Source organism: Caretta caretta, chromosome 13 (assembly GCF_965140235.1).
Source record: "Caretta caretta isolate rCarCar2 chromosome 13, rCarCar1.hap1, whole genome shotgun sequence".
Taxonomy (NCBI): Eukaryota; Metazoa; Chordata; order Testudines; family Cheloniidae; genus Caretta; species Caretta caretta.
In genome coordinates, this window is record NC_134218.1 from 39221174 (window position 1) to 39238072 (window position 16899).

At 54.2% G+C, this 16899-nt stretch overlaps 1 gene segment (V, D, J or C); it reads right to left on the minus strand.

Annotated features, from left to right (window-relative positions):
* Positions 1–1280: 1280 nt before the first annotated feature.
* LOC142068702 (immunoglobulin heavy constant gamma 4-like) lies at positions 1281–16892 on the minus strand. The segment is given in 8 exon segments: positions 1281–1857; positions 4338–4471; positions 7627–7959; positions 8286–8612; positions 11236–11550; positions 11884–12180; positions 15394–15511; positions 16737–16892. Coding segments are annotated over 8 exon segments (1764 nt in total).
* Between the last annotated feature and the right edge of the window lie 7 nt (positions 16893–16899).

Sequence of the window (16899 nt, forward strand, 5' to 3'; positions counted from 1 at the left end):
TGGGCATCTGAGGGTCAAACGTGCTTTCAGTTAAGTCTGCAGCTTTGGGGCATGTGGTTGAGACCTGGGTCTGTGCTGGAGCAGGCTGGCGTGTCTGGCTCAAACCAGGCAGGGTGCTGGAGTCCCAGGCTGGCAGGGAAAGCGAGGCAGAAGTGGTCTTGTGTCATAAATATAAAGGGAAGGGTAAACCCCTTTAAAATCCCTCCTGGCCAGAGGAAAAATCCTCTCACCTGTAAAGGGTTAAAGTAACCTCGCTGGCACCTGACCAAAATGACCAATGAGTTGACAAGATACTTTCAAAAGCTGGGAGGAGGGAGAAAAACAAAGGGTCTGTGTCTGTCTGTGTGATGCTTTTGCTGGGGACAGAAGAGGAATGGAGTCTTAGAACTTAGTAAGTAATCTAGCTAGGTATGTGTTAGATCATGATTTCTTTAAATGGCTGAGAAAATAGCTGTGCTGAATAGAATGAATATTCCTGTCTGTGTGTCTTTTTTTTAACTTAAGGTTTTGCCTAGAGGGATTCTCTATGTTTTGAATCTAATTACCCTGGAAGGTATTCACCATCCTGATTTTACAGAGGTGATTCTTTTCTTTTTACTTCTATTAAAAGTCTTCTTGTAAGGAAACTGAATGCTTTTTCATTGTTCTAAGATCCAAGGGTTTGGGTCTGTGGTCACCTATGCAAATTGGTGAGGATTTTTACCAAACCTTCCCCAGGAAGTGGGGTGCAAGGGTTGGGAGGATTTTGGGGGGAAAGACGTGTCCAAACTATGTTTTTTCAGGAACCCAGATAAAGATTGGTGGTGGCAGTGGAAGTCCATGGGTAAAATAGTTTGTACCTTGGGGAAGTTTTAACCTAAGCTGGTAAAAGTAAGCTTAGGAGGTTTTCATGCAGGTCCCCACATCTGTACCCTAGAGTTCAGAGTGGGGAAGGAACCTTGACACCTTGGCACATCAGGTGGCAGCCCCAAGGGGGTTTCTGTGATCCAACCCATCACAGAAGATGTGCCCCAGAGATCTCCCCTTTCTGCCCCTCAGTCCCAGCCTTTATAGGCTGAGGGACGAAGCCCCAGCTCTCTGGGTTCGTAGTTAGGCCCCCATCTCCCATTGGGGCCAGTGCAGCGGGCATCCTTCATTTTATTCTCCATGCCCAGAGGCGTCCCCTACAGACACGACATGACCCTCTGGCGGGTGTCAGCGGTCCCTGAAAGTCGGGGATGGAGGTTATGAATGAGATGGAGCCTGATTTGTATATTTATTTATTTATTTATGGTCACTCAGTGCACACAACAAAAGTCACACCCACACACCACCCATAAAAATCCCAATGAAGAGCTAAATATGCAACATACAGCATGACAGACACAACTCTGGCTATGGTCCTGCCCCAGGGTGGGGGGCTGGCTGGCGCAGGGGGTGGGGAAGGGGATATGGGGCCTTTCTGCTCTAGGGGGCGCTGGCTCTGATCCAGTCCCAGAGCAGGGGGCTGTTAGGCTCGAGAGGGTGGGAAGTGGGACTCGGGTTGTTTCCTCGCTAGGGGCGCTGGTTCCCTGCATGGTACGAGTTGTCTGGTCTCAGCCCAGCTCCCAGCAGGGCAGCGCCCCCAGTGGCTGAGGGCGGATTAGGCCATGTGGGGTGAGCTCCTCGCTCCCCCCAGGGGGGTCTCCCAGGGGCACAGCGCTAGCGGGGGGCAGCTGTGGGACTCAGGGTGGTGTCACCAATAGAGCCGGGAGTCCCGGCCCCTTGTCTCCGGGTGGATGGGGGCAGCGGCCCCTACACCACGCGCTGGATCACGTTCTTGTACTCAGGGCCACTCGCCTGCTTCAGCTGCACCACGGTGGAGAACAGCCACTTCACCTGCAGGGGGGCAGAGAGAGCAAGGGTGAGAGGGGTCAGCACTGGGGGAGCGGCTCGGTCTGTCTGTCTGTGTCATCTCTTCATACTTTTATGTCTGTGTCTCATTCACTCAGTCTCCGTCTTATTCACCTATTCTTCTTTCTCTTTCCTTCTTCCATTCTTTCTTTCCCTTCCATGCTGCCCTCTGTGACGTTATTGACATGAACTGTGACCGCATGGATCATTGTTGCAACCATTGATATATATTTGCAGGAAATGTTGCACAAAGGTTGTGGAGTGAGGTGTCTATGACAAGGTTATGATTCTCTGGTTGTGATGATCCTGTGTGTGTGTGTGTATCATTTTTGTAGTTGAAGTTATGGATATTGGCTATGGACTTGTATCTCAATGTGTTTTGATTCTAAGTAGCCTCAGTCAAGCATTTGCTCAGGTTCTTGGGAAAGGACTATTCTCAGTAAGTGGCCAATCCAGAAACACTTAACTGACAATGAATTTGGGAGATGCCAATCCACGTCTGAGCTTTCCTGGGAACGTTCAAACTAACATGTAAACAATGGCATCGGCCTGCAAACTGAGCCATGCATGGACATGTGACTTGCCCATGTGACTCCAGACTCCATCTTGGTGCTGTGAGTTTCCACAGTAAAAAGAAAGGACAGAGAATATAAAAGGCCCGGAAAACCCCTCCATTTTGTCTTGATTCTGCTTCAGACCTCTGGAGGAACCTTGCTAGAAACTGAAGCTCTGAACAAAGGACTGAATAACCCATCCCCTCTGTGGATGTACTCCAGAGACTGGATTTGAACCTGCATCACTGCTACAAGCCTGGACCAAGAACTTTGCCATTACTCTCTGTGTCATAAATATAAAGGGAAGGGTTCCAACCTTTCTGTATGCAGTAACATAAAATCCCTCCTGGCCAGAGGTACAGAATCACTTACCTGTGAGGGATTAATCAGTTCAATTAACTTAGTTGGCACCTGAGCAGAAGGACCAATGGGGAAGGAAGATAATTTCAGATTGTTTGTGCTCTCTTTGTTGTTCCCTCTCAGAACAAAGAGAGAGATGGAGCAGGTAACTCAGCTCCTAAAAAGAGCCTGAAATAATATGTCTAAAATTACAGAAATTGTATGTAATAGCAAGGAAATGCGTTAGATTATTTTTTGTTTTAACTTGTAAATTTTCCCTATGCTAAGCGGTAATTTTATTCCTGTTTTGCGTCTGAGAAGCAGAGTCAGAGGGGAATCCTCTGTGTTTTAAATCTTTTTATTTACCCTGTAAAGTTACCTTCCATCCCAATTTTGCAAGTGGCTGTGCTTGACCAGTTTGCTGGGGAGATGAGGTTGTTGAGAGAGGAATGTCTCTGTGCTGATTCTGTGAGTGAGCCGTCTGTGCTTCAGGGTCTGAGGACAGATTTGGCTACAGAGGGGATGGATAGCTCAGTGGCTTGAGCATTGGCTTGCTAAACCCAGGGTTGTGAGCTCAATCCTTGAGGGGGCCATTTAGGGATCTGGGGCAAAAATTGGGGATTGGTCCTGCTTTGAGCAGGGGGTTGGACTAGATGACCTCCTGAGGTCCCTTCCAACCCTGATATTCTATTCTACTAATGTTTTAGAGCCGAACAATTTTATAGCTGAATGCTTGAGGATGCAGGGGAGAGACAAGCAAAGTTTCACCCTCAGACTGTTTGGATTGGTGTGGTATCTCTTCAAGACAGAGTCCAGCCTTGGAATTGGTAGCAGTTAAGAATCTGAAAACTGGTGAACAGGCTCCTGTCTGTGTGGATGCAAATTACCTTGGGGACTGGGGGAAGAAAGACGTGCTAACAGCTGTTAGCACAGAGAGCCCACCCTAGCAGCCAGTGAATTCTGTTAAGCAAGAGAAATCAGGGTTTGATCCTTCAGGACAAGGAGGAAAAAGAGAACTTAATTTTGCGGAGGGTAACCCTGAAAGGCCCAAACCCCAGTGATATTGAGCCAAAGATGTGGCATGACAAAAATGATTGTAGATGGACACTTGCAATGAATTTGTTGTTATTGCTCATGGTAATTTTTGCAACGAATGTGTTGCTATTACCAAGAACTGTAAAAATGGGGGTAAGATCTGATTTGTATATTGACCTGGGTCTGGGGGTTGGTCCTTTGGGATTGTGAGAAGTACTGGGTATTGGTTTTGATAACCATTCGTCCCCATAATGAGTGGCATTGGTGGTGATACTGGGAAACTGGAGTGTCTAAAGGAATTGCTTGTGTGACTTGTGGTTAGGCAGTGCGGTAAAACCAAAGTCCTGTCTGCTGGGCTGGTTTGGTGTTCCTTAGAAGTGGAGAAACCCCAGCCTTGGGCTGTAACTGCCTTGCTCTAAGCAATTTGTCCTGAATTGATACTCTCAGAAGTGTCCCACCAAAGGCAGCATCGTTACACCCTCTACTGTGCTAAACTCGTTCATTGCTTCATTCCTATGTTCGTTCTCTCTCTCTCACCTTGAACAGGGTCACGGTGGCGCTGTAGCACACACTCAAGAGGAAGAGGGTGACGAAGACCGAGATGGTGGACCAGAGTCCGTCTAGCTCCTTGTCTCCGTCCTCGCTGCAAAACTCACCTGACACGATCACCTCTGTTGGGGGGAGAGAAAGAGACATCAACTCCAACTCAGCCACTGTGACAGAGAGAGCTCGGACTGTGAGTCCAACACCAACCCGCCTATCCCCTTCTCTCTCCATCCTTCCATCCCTCCACTCATCTATCTCTGGATACATCCACCCATCCCTGACCACAAACCATCCATCATTCCATCCCTAGACACATGCCTCTTTCCATTTATCCATCTCTAGATGTATCCATCCATCCGCCCATCCCCATTGACTCCTCCATCCATCCATGACCACAAACCACCCATCAATCCATCCATCAATCTCTAGACACCTCCAACCATCCCCAGACGCACCCCTCCATCCATCCACCCACCCCTGCCCGCTATGATGGAAGGATGCAGAGCCTCCCAGGTCTCATCTCACTTGTCCCATGTGACCGTGGCCCTACACCCTGGCACTGAAGATTGGCCGAGTGTTGAATTTCTCTGTGCCTTAGTTTCTTTGCCTGTGAAAGGAGGCTCAGGATCCCTCTGAGGTGGGCGAGGTGCCAGGATGCTGCCATGGTGGGGGAGCTCCCTAAAGACCAGGAGGATGGATTTCACACGTGTGCCTCTATGACCCTGCTCCCAATGTATCTAAACACCCAGGAGTCACTTCAGATGGAACGCAGCCACCTCTGGGCCTGTTTACACAGGGCTCTCTTACCAACCTGGAGTTGCCTCGGCTGTGGGGATTTTGAACACTGTCGCTTTTATGAACAGAGCCACAAATATTTTAAGGATGGGATCTAACGTTTCTCTCTGATATGAAAGATGATGCTCCCTGAAGCACGGTGCCCCCTACTGATCCCCCTGCCCTAGAGATGTCTGGAGAACAGGTGCATGAATCTGCTTGTCTCTCTCTGCGTTGTGTGTGTCTCTGTGTGTAGAAACACGACAGCCCAGGTGGGAGGGTCCCTCGGTCATGCCATGTTACAGGTGTGTCCATCTGCCCTGGACTGAGCTCTCTCTCAGCCAACCCTCCCACTCTCTTTCTCTGTGTGCCCCTGCACAGCCCCCAGGATAACAGCCCGAACACTGCTGCTGCAGGCTACCCACTCCTTAATGCCAGGTGCGAGCTCTGTGTGCTGCACTGGTGGGTTTGAGTCCTGCGCTCGCCCATCCAGCCTTGGGGCTGATACACACATGGGGGGGAAGGTGTGCGAGTGAGGGGCTGTTTAAGAGATGGGGCAACTGCATTGTCTGTCCCACCCACTGCCTGGGCCCCCTATGTCACCAGGGCTAGTGAGACTTTAGGTGAGTCCCTGCTTAATGTCCTCTCCAGATAACAGCCCTACTACTGCTGCTACTTTGTGGGGACTGAGTCCCAGGAGCTGATCCCTGCTGTGAGGTGTTTGCCTGATGTTGTCCTATCTCCCCCTCCCCAGCTGCCACTGAGGGTAAGGGGTGGAGGGAGACCTCTTAGCCTCCTAGCCAGCAGAGGAGGTGTGTGTGGGGGTCAGGGTATTTTAATTACCTTCCCCACACTGACTGTCTGGAAAATCCCCATGGGGCATCTGCTCCTCTCTGCGGTGGACGGGGGTGTAGGGTAAATCCTGATCCTGATACAGTGCCCCTCTGGGTACACATGGGTTATAGCCTCGAGAGGATCTCGCCTCGGTGAGATGCCAGGGATGGCTTGGCCATCCACCGATACACCTACCCACCCAGCCATCCCACGCTCCATCCATCCTTATCTCTAACCATCCTCCATATCTTCCATCCATCCATATAGATCCTTACCCATCCATTCTCCTACCTCCCCTTTCATCCATCCATCCATCTCCATCATCATCCCTAACCATCCACCCATTCATCCTCCCCCATGTTTTCCGTCCATCCACGCACCCCCGTCCACTTATTTATCATCCCTTTATATATTATCCATCTCCAACCATCCATCACCATATGTCTCCATTAACACAATCAGTCATACATCCATCCATTGCCATATTCACCCTCATCAATCACTCACGATCACTACCAGCCCATCCGTCCATCCATTCTCATTTTCCTATCACTATCCATCCCCTTTGGTACTGATCCACTACCATATGCACCCACTCATCCATTCATTTATACATCCATCCGTCCCCACCTATCCTCATCTCTAGCCTTCCATCTATCATAGTCCACCTATGGCCATCCATTTATCCATCCCTTCATCCTTCACAGCGGATACCCTTCCTACCTTCACCATAGATTTATCCATCCATCCCCATCCACTTATCCATTGGCACCGCACCCGGGAACCATCCACCCACCATTCCCGCAGTGCAGCGCAGTCTAGTGGGACTGGGTGAGACTCTGAGAACACCTGGGTTCTGTTTCGAGCTCAGTAACGGACGTGACCTTGGGCAGGTCCCTTCCCCTCTTGGTGTCTCTGTTTCGTCTCCCTCCTTCTCTGTTTAGGTGTGAGCCCTTTGACACAGGGACAGTCTCCCACTGTGTCTGTGCCATACCCAGCCCATCAGGGTCCTCTCTGAGTTGGGGGTGGAAGTGCTACTTTAATCCAAATAATAATCTCTCTCTCTCCTTCTCTCTGTGATATCTGTTGGTCTATTAATCCTTCCCTCTCAAGTATGTAGGTATCCATCTAACCATCTCTTTGAACATCTGGCCTTCCTACTGACCTGGGCTTGGATATGGGCTCTATAGTATGTGTGTGTGTAACTGGCCATCGACCCCCCTCTCCATCATTGCTTCTGCGTTGTTTTTGTATCCATGTATCTACCCATCTTTCCTTCCTATGGCACCATTCCATCCTTCATTCCATGGCATCAACCCGTGTATTTACCAATCCTTCCTTCCATGGCATCAACCCATCCTTCCTTCCATGGCCTTTACCCATGGATCTACCCATCCATCCATGGTGTATATGTATCCACCCATTCAGGATCTGGGAATTGGCATCCCCAGACTTGTAGCATCTCGGCTTCTCCCAGCCTGCAACCTAGGACCTCGTCCACCTTGGGCGACCTGCAGATTTCACCCAGTGACACCACAACAAGGAGACCTGGGGGTGAGCTCAGACTTATTCCGTTTATTCACTTGTTGTCATTGCAGGCACAGAGATTATTTACAGGAAGTTGTACTGGACAATACTAGCAGTGGGGCTGGGAGGAGACGTCTTCATTTACCAGAGACTTTGCTGACGCTGCGTTGGGTGAACTTCATCTGCAGGGCTTCGTGGATGACCATGCAGGTGTAGGTGTCCCCGCTGTTCCAGCTGGCCTTGCTGATTTTCAGCTTGCTGTAGAGGAAGAAGTTCGAGTTGCCGGCTCCGTCCTTGATGGGCTGGGTGGTGATGTATTCCATGGTCTCGTTGGCTTTGTGGTTCTTCATCCACTGCACCGAGATGTCCTCGGGGAAGAAGCCCCGCACCAGGCAGGTGAGGCTGACGGAGTCTTCGGAGCTGCTCAGCTCATCGTTGTGGGGGCGCAGGAGATAGATGCCTGGGCCAGAGCGCCTGCCTTCGGTGCGTGGGGACGGAGGACACAGGGGAGCCATGCACATCACTCAGCTGGGCCACGCAGGGAGAAGGAATGTGCGTGTGTGTGTGTGGGTGTGGGGATAGAAACATCCCCTCTCTCCTCCAGGATGGAGGCGCTGGGGACTGGGAGCTGGTAGTCCTGGAGAGCAGGATGGGGATGGTCTTCATCTCATGTGGGGATGCAAAGGGACCCAAGGCCGGGATCCCAGGTTGTTGGGGGTTGGGGCTTCCCCTTAAGGAGCATCCCTCCCTGCTGGGGTGGGGATAGGGGAGTCTCTCCCCTTAGGGACCCTGCTCTCCTCCTACCTGGCTTCTTGGAGATGGATTTGATGAGGGGCGAGGGCAGCTCTGAGTGCTCCACTTTGCAGGTGAAGGTCTCTCCGGCATCCCAGTCGCGGGTGAAGATGGGCATGGAGCTGGAGGCAGTGAAGGTGCCATTGAACTGCTCACCGATGTCCAGGCGATCAGGGCTAATGGACTCTGGCTTCTCCCGGGACCAGACCACCCGTAGGCTGATGTTGCTAGGCAGGTTGACCACCAGGCAGGTGAGCATGGGGCTCTGGGCCACATACAGGGCGGCGGGAGACGGGGGCACCAGGAAGACCTGGATGTTACTGGGAGATGTTTTTTCTTCTGGGGACAGGAGAGCCCAGGTCAGCAGGTTGCCCTGGGTTCCCCTGCCCAAGCCCATCCCAGTCTCCTCTTCCCCCTGGAGCCCAGCCCGGCATCCACCTCCCCAGAAGCGGATTTCCAGTAAAACACAGGGCCCCCCAATGACAGGGGGCCTCAGGGCCAGCAGCTGCGAGGGCAGAAGCTTGGTCCTGCCCAGTGGGAGATTTAGAGTTACTGGGGCCCCTCCTTGGGACCCAGCCAGGAAAAAGATCACTCTCTCCTATCTCCCCCCCGCCCCCATTTCTCATTCTTGTTTTCTTCCTCCTCCTCCTGTAAGTAATAGGAAGTGAATGAAAATGAAGTGAGATACTGTGACTGGTGTTGTCATCAAACTTATTTTCCCACAGACCACTTCAAAATCACTGGGGGTCTTGGCGGACACGTAATGATCTTTACAAATATTGTGTGTACCGTTTGCTAACGATTGTAAAGCGCTTCGGATTAGAGCCCTTTGTAAAAAAATGTAAGAAAAGGTGGGGTGAGGGTGTGGCCAGGAGTTAGGGTGTGGGATGGGGCTCAGGGTTGGGGTGCAGGGTCTGGGAGGGAGTTAGGGTGCGGGAGGGGGCTCAGGGTTGGGGGTGCAGGGTCTGGGTGGGAGTTAGGGTGTGGGAGGGGGCTCAGGGTTGGGGGTGCAGGGTCTGGGAGGGAGTTAGGGTGCGGGAGGGGGCTCAGGGTTGGGGTGCAGGGTCTGGGAGGGAGTCAGGGTGCAGGAGCAGGCTGGGGGTTGTGGTGCAGGGTGTGGCCAGGGGTTAGGGTGAGGAAGGGGGCTCAGGGCTGGGGCAGGAGGTTGGGGTGTGGACCAGTTCCCTGGGGAGCTCCATTTGGTGCGGAGGGTGGGAGTGGGAATGTGGGGGGGTTCAGGAGTCAGGGCTGGGTGTGTGGGGTGCACCCAGCCCCCTGCCCCTGGCGACTCACGGGGGGAGATGTGCAGGGGGAGTGCGGCGGCCCCGAGCGCCGGCAAACAGCTGTTCGGGGGCAGGGGCAGCGCTGGGGAGGGGCAGGGAAGAGGTGGGGGAGGGGGGAGCCTGATGCCGGTGGGGGCGGAGCCTGCAGAGGAGCCCCTGGAGCCGGCAGGAGCAGATGCGGATTGACAGTAAAACATGGGGGGGGGGGGGCCCAGGGCCGGGCAGCTGTGGGGGAGAAGCTTGGTCCCCGCACTCCCCCTACACATACCCCCCCAGGCCCTGCCGTGAGCCGCTCGGGGGAGGGGACTGGGAGCACCCCCATGTGCCAGCCCCCTGCCCTGATTCCTGGACCCCCCCACATTACCACTTGCACCCCTGGCACCAAATGGAGCTGCCCCAGGTAAGCGCTGTGCACCCCAGCCTCCTGCCCCAGCCCTGAGCCCCCTCCCGCGCCCTAACTCCCTCTCAGACCCTGCACCCCCCCCAGCCCCCCAGCCTCCTGCCCTCCCTGACTCCTGCACCCCCCACAACCCCCCCAGCCTCCTGCCCTCCCTGACTCCTGCACCCCCCTCACTGCCCCCCAGCCTCCTGCCCTCCCTGTCTTCTGCACCCCCTCACTGCCCCCAGCCTCCTGCCCTCCCTGACTCCTGCACCCCCCTACTGCCCCCAGCCTCCTGCCCTCCCTGTCTCCTGCACCCCGTCACAGCCCCCAGCCTCCTGCCCTCCCTGTCTCCTGCACCCCCCCCAGCCTCCTGCCCTCCCTGACTCCTGCACCCCCCCACAGCCCCCAGCCTCCTGCCCTCCCTGACTCCTGCACCCCCTCCAGCATCTGGCCCTCCCTGACTCCTTCAGCCCCCCTCAGCCCCCAGCCTCCTGCTCTCACTGACTCCTTCAGCCCCCCACAGCCCCCCAGCCTCCTGCTCTCACTGACTCCTTCAGCCCCCCACACTTCCCACAGCCTCCTGCCCCCCACAGAGCCCTCCAGCCTCCAGCTCTCCCTTACTCCGGCAACCACCAATCCCCACCCCACTCCCAGCCCCCTGCCCTCCCTGACTCCTGCAGACCCCCACATCCGCACCTGCACCCCTCGTACCAAATGGGAGCTGCCCCAGGGAAGTGATCCATACCCCAATCCCCTGCCCCAGCCCTGAGCCCATCCCTCCCCCTAACTCCTGGCCACACCCTGCCCCCCAACCCCCAGCCTGCTCCTGCACCCTAACTCCCTCCCAGACCCTGCACCCCCAACCCTGAGCCCCCTCCTGCACCCTAACTCGTGGCCACACCCCTCACCGCACCTTTTCGTACATTTTTTTACAAAGGGCTCTTATCCGAAGCGCTTTACAATCATTAGCGAATGGTACACACAATATTTGGAAAGATCATTACGTGTCCGCCGAGACCCCCAGCAATTTTCAAGTGGTCTGTGGGAAAATAAGTTTGACGACAACACCAGTCAAGGTACCTCCCTTTATTTTCATTCACTTGCTATTACTTACAGGAGGAGGAGGAAGAAAACAAGAATGAGAAACGGGGGTGGAGTGGAGAAGAGAGAGTGATCTTTTTCTTGGCTGGGTCCCAAGGGGGCCCCCCAAAAATGACGCTGATCACAGGGCCCCACTCCCTCTACATCCGCCACGGCCCCGTCTCTTCCAAGGCAGCCTAGTGCGGGTGACCGTCACCTTCGCACTTGCGGGCATGGTCCTGGTTTGTGGTCTTGGTGCCCGGGTGGTACACCTGGCAGGTGTACGTCTTGCCCTCCTGCCACTCGTCCTGGGAGACACTGGCCTTGCTGCGGGTGCTGAAGGTGCGGCCGTTGGCGTCCTTCTTGGCAGGTTCGGTGTCACCATGAAGTATCCCGGGCTGGCCGTCCACCAGCCATTGCACCGTCAAAGACTCGGGGGAGAAGCCGGAGATGAAGCACACCAGCTGCACGGTGCCTGGCTTGGCGGTGCAGGAGTATAGAACGTGCACCTCGGGTTCAGAGTGCTGGCCCTCTGGCAGAAGGGTGGCAGGGGTTAGTTTTTGTAGAGACCCCTGCTGAGCCCCCCGGCCTTGCTCCCCACTCCCTGGCGCCCCCGACGGAGCTCCCCGCAGCATGGCGCCCCCTTTGGAGCCCTCTGCCCCTTTCCCTGCACTGCAGCACCCATCACTTCTCTCGGCGTGGTGTCTCTCTCTCTCTCCGTCCATCCACCCACCACAGCAACTCCCTCGGCTCACAGCGCCGGCAGGCTCCCATCCTCTCTCCCTGCCACAGTCACCAGATCAGGGATCTGAGAGACCCCCAACCCCTCCCGTTCCCCCCCCGGGCTGCACCGCGCTGTCCCTACTTGGGATTTCCTTGGAGATGCTGGAGCTGGTGGGCTGGTGTTGTACGTTGCAGCTATAGGTGTTAGACTCCCAGCTGCTGGCCGGGACGGTGACCTGGCTGCTGAGCGCGTAGAGGCCGCTGGAAGGTTGCAGCAGGGAGGGATAGGTCTTCACGCCCGAGGGGGCGACGCTTGGGCTCCACGTCACGGTGACCGGCTCGGGGAAGTATCCTTTGGCCAGGCAGCCGAAGGTGACCTGGGGGGTGTCGTCGCCGATGCAGGAGGTCAGGGGGAAGACAGACGGGGCCGTGGGGCTAGCTGCAAAGGGAGAGAGAGCGAGGCCATGAGACGCAGCCCCTACCCCGCTCCATGCAGCACGGGGGCCCTAGCGTGGCACTGGGCCCAGCACTCAATGCCGGGGGAGAGCGTCCCCTAACGGAGCCCCACTCTCTCCATTCAGCACAGCAGACAGCTTGTGGTGTGACTGTTGCAAGGTCTGTGTGTAAGTGGGTGCCTGAGAGAGGCTGCCCCCCGTCTTCCCGGTTGTGTCACAGAGTGACCAGGATCAGGGCCCCCAAATCACTTAGCGCTAAACAGACCCTGTCTGTGGTCGGGGGCCCCATTACACGGGTGCTGCAGAGAGACACAATGACAGACAGTCCCTACCCCAAAGAACTTACAGGCCAAATAGGCAAGGTAAAGGAAGGGTCAGAGGGGAAACTGAGGCAGAGGGCGAGGAAGGGACCTGGTCACAGCAGGTCAGTGGCACAGCTGGGTACAGAAACCAGGAGTCCTCTGTCCCAACCCCAACCTCTGCTCTGTGGACTGGGTGATGCATTGTGCTGGTGCCGCGGTTCAGCAGGGACATGGGTTGATTTCCCAGAGTGGAGGGTTGTTCCCAGTTATTTGCACCGGGTTTTTCCCGAGGAACCAAAGGGAATTAGGTGCCAAAGTGGCAGAGAAATTCTCCTTGGAGAAATCACAGCGTCTGCAGCTAGAAAACAACCCAAGTTTTTGACCAAGGAATTGAAATTGGGGGACATTTCTGGGCTCTCGGAAGAAGTGTGGTACCAGAAACGTTTGGGTCTTCTGGTCTCCAGCTGGAGACATGCAGATGTTAGACCAGCAATTTTAGCTTGGGTATGAATATTAAATGTTATATTCTCACTAGGCTCCTAGGTTCACTGCTAACATCATCAGTCCCTAGCGGCCAATTAGCAATTCTGTCGCTCAAACACACGTTATTAGTGTCCTGGGAACTGACTTGAGACACTGGTAGGAAAGACTGGGACTGTCCAGATCAACCCGGGACATTTGGGCCCTTTGGGTTAGAGTTCGGGTTATCATTATACATGGGAGGAGGATTAAGGGTTAGCGGTTAGGGTTAGGTGCCGGGGTTAAGGGCTATAATTAAGTGTGACGGTTTAATGGTTCGGGTCAAATACCTTTCCACTCTCAAGTTCAATATTTGATGTGTTGTGATTAGATTTCTAGCCAATTTTGAAGCCATTCAACCATCAGATTCCTACCGGTTCTGCTGCCATTTCCCAGAGTTAGTGAGACTCTGTAGTCCTATCCCAAGGGGCCAGTTTGCCATGATGACACATAATTCTGATGCTGGGATGCTTGTTACCCAACTGGAGACACGGAAACCCTAAAGCTCAGAGGGTCAAGGTTGGGAGGTTAGGGTTAGAGCTGGGGTTATGGTTAGGGGTATAATTGGTAGTTAGTACTTGCATCAAAGTGTCTAGAAAACCCAATCTAGGATCAGGGACCCATTGCGCCAGAAGCTTTACAGAGAAATAAGAATGAGGACTCTACTGATCCCAGGACCATTGCAGCCTAAGCAATCTAAAGTCAGGGTTGGGGGGATAAGGTTGGGACGTTAGGGTTAGGGTTGGGTTTGATGAGAGGATCAGAGTTGGGGGTCAGAGTTAGGGAGTAGGGGCTAGAGAGCCGGGGTTCAGGATGAGGATAGGACTATAGGGAAAGGGCGAGATTAGGGTGTTGGGGTTAAGGAGTTGGTGCATGTGTCGGGGGTTAGGACTGGGGTTAGGATCCTGGTTAGGGAGTTAGGTCAGAGTTGGGGGTCTAAGTAGTTGGGTTTAAGGTTGGTTTAGGGTGATAGTTCTGTGGTTAGGTTAAAAAAGCTTCCCTCCCCCAAACTCAGTAGTTGACTAGTTATCGTGACTTCTAGCTCACGACCTTTCTAGCCAGATTCCTACTCAAGCAGTTACCGGGGTCTGCATCTCCAGTGGGCTTTAGCCGGAGACGACAGAGCTCGTCCCCCCTGGAAAGGAAGCCCGACGCGTCTCCAGCTGAGTGTGCCGCAAAAACGGAGACAGCTCAACTCAAAGGCCAAATTAGGAGCCTGAACTCTGAGCTGTTGCCCGAACAGGGGCTGCCAGTTACGTCCAGCCCCAGGCAGCCAAGCTGACATCTAGCTGTGCTGGGAACTCCCCACGCTCGGCCCTCAGCATGGAGCATGAGCACAGAGCTGGTGGAGGGAGGCTGGGACGGCTCAGAGAGACGTGTTCCTGCACTCGGCGAGTTGAGGGTTTTACCTCTGACAAGGGACATGCAAAGGGAAATTTATGCCTCAGTTTAGAAAGTTTTTGGTAGCAAATATTTGCGACTGGGCTAAAGAGAGGAGACAACAAAAGCCCCTTAGAAACAATTCAGCTGTTCCCCCAAACCTCTAGTTTCAGCCCCCCAACCCTGAGCACCCCATGTCTGCTTATGTCTCTGAGTTCTGACCTCCAGCCTCCTGCTAGCCCAGCCCTGGGCTCCCCCAGACCTGCTGGTGCCTCTCACTCCCAACCCACAGCCCCCTGATATCTCAGCCCTGCTTCCGCAGCTCTGCTGGTGCCCCCTCACTCCTGACCTTCAGCCCCCTGCTAGCCCAGCCCTGGGATCCCCCACCCAGCTCTGCCAGTGACACTCAATGCTGACTTGAAGCCCCCTGATATCTCAGCCCTGCTTCCCCGGCCCTGCTGGTGCCCCTCACTCTTGACCCACAGCAGCGTGCGAGCCCAGCCCTGGCTCCCCCACAGCTCTGCGGGTGCCCCTCACTCCCGACCCGCAGGCCCTGCTAACCCAGCCCTGGGCTCGCTCCCTACAGTTCTTTCAAAACTGTTATCCTAGCTTATAGGTGGAGTGTGAGATAATCACCTCTGTTCCCCTGTCTCTGCGGGGGGCACAGCGCTGCCTATGTTACCCATCCTGACCTCCCCAGCATATCCAGGCTCTGCAGGGGAGCCATGTTCTGCACCCTGCCCTGGTTTTGGGTCCACACAGGGGGCGTACCCCACTGCCCTTCATAGGTGAGAACAGAGCACAACAGTCCTGGATCCCTGACCCACTGTTTTAACCTACTAGACCCCGCCCCCCTCCCAGAGCTGGGGAGAGAACCCAGGTGTCTTGCTCCCCTCTCTAGCACACTCTCCACCCCATTTATCTCTGATAGGGTTAAAACACCCTCTGCACTCATGTGAGAAGCCAATAGCAGCCACTTTCCTGTAATTTACTCACCATATTGGATCGTGGTCCGGCACTGTAGACCGGGGGGTTCTGTCCGGGAGTCCAGCTCTGCTCTGTGGCTGTCGCGTAGCTCTTCTGAGGTATCTTTGCCTGTCAGACATCCCCTCTCCTCCCCGCCAGATGGTAGTCAAGATAATTATAGATTGAGAACAATAGATGACGCCCACTGGGGAGCTTTCACTGTTACAGCTGGTGAGAAGGTGTGAAAATTGGACAGGCGGGGAAGCCGAGGGGGCTAAAACCGGGGTGAAAAAACAACCTCAGTGTGACTTTCACTTCTGTAATCTTCCCCTTTTCAGCCCATGTTGTTTGTTTGTTTTGTTGGTCGGTTTTCCCCAGAGATTCGGTCACGAAGGCCCCAAAGCTCAGAAAAGATTGAGGCCTCCTGGGGGCTCTTTTTGAGAACCTGCCGTGCGGGAAGGTGAAGAAGGAGACTTTAGGGCTGTCCTGGAACTGGGGATAGAACCCAGGAGTCCTGACTCTCAACCACCCAGGATGGATAGATTGATAGTGGGTGTGTACGGGGATAGATAGATGTCCTGTACCTAGGTGCACACAAACATCATGTCTCCTTCTAGCCATCTTTTAATTCTTTTAACATCTCCTGGCAGTTTGTCTTTATTATTTGTCTTTATTGTCTCTTCTGGTTCTTGCTCCTGTGAAGGTGGTGAGAAGTAGTTGGGTGGTTCCTCGCACCATGACTGGTGGTGGAATGTCCACTGCAATTTGACCTGTTTAGAACTCATCAATTCATGGAGTTTCAGGGCAGAAGAAGGGATCACCGTGATTGGCACGTCCCCCGGCGATCCCTGGCCCAAGCCCCACCTTCTGGTCCAGCAGAGCAGTTAGACAGAGAGGCCAAAGCTGGCTTTAAGGACTCCGTGTCATGGAGAGTCCACCAGAATCCAGAAATAAGGACTGCAACCCCCAAAATACTGTAAAATTGGGAAAGCCAGCTGGGAATGAATATTTCATCCTCAGTGAATTTCCCCTGGACCTGTCAGTGTCCCGGAGAGGCAGATTGAAGAGCCCAGAATCCGAGGTGTATGGTTTGAAAGATCTGTTTGCACAGAAGGGCAGGGACCGGAGGAGAAAGAGCGCTATCTCGTCCATCCATGACTCATGGAGGGCTCTTCCCTAGCTTTAGCAAACGGTCTTGTCATCAAACAGAGGAAGGGACTTCGGGAGCTGGCTTCAGTTCCCAGATCTCCCACAGACTCTCCCTGTCACCTTGGGGAAGCCACGTCATCGCTCCAGGCCTCAGTTTCCCCATCTGTTCAACAACAGTACTGATGCTCGCTTCACACTGGAGAGCTGAGGAGGGCTGGACTCACATTGTGAGGCGCGTGGGGAATATTTCTGCCTTCTAAAGGACCAGAGTCTCCTCTCAGCATCACTTGCACAAAACCAGAGCTAGTCCTCTGGAGTTGCTCCAGGTTTACACTGGAGCAGCCGAGGTCAGAATCCCATTTCTCGTGTTTTTCGTCCATCGCTCCG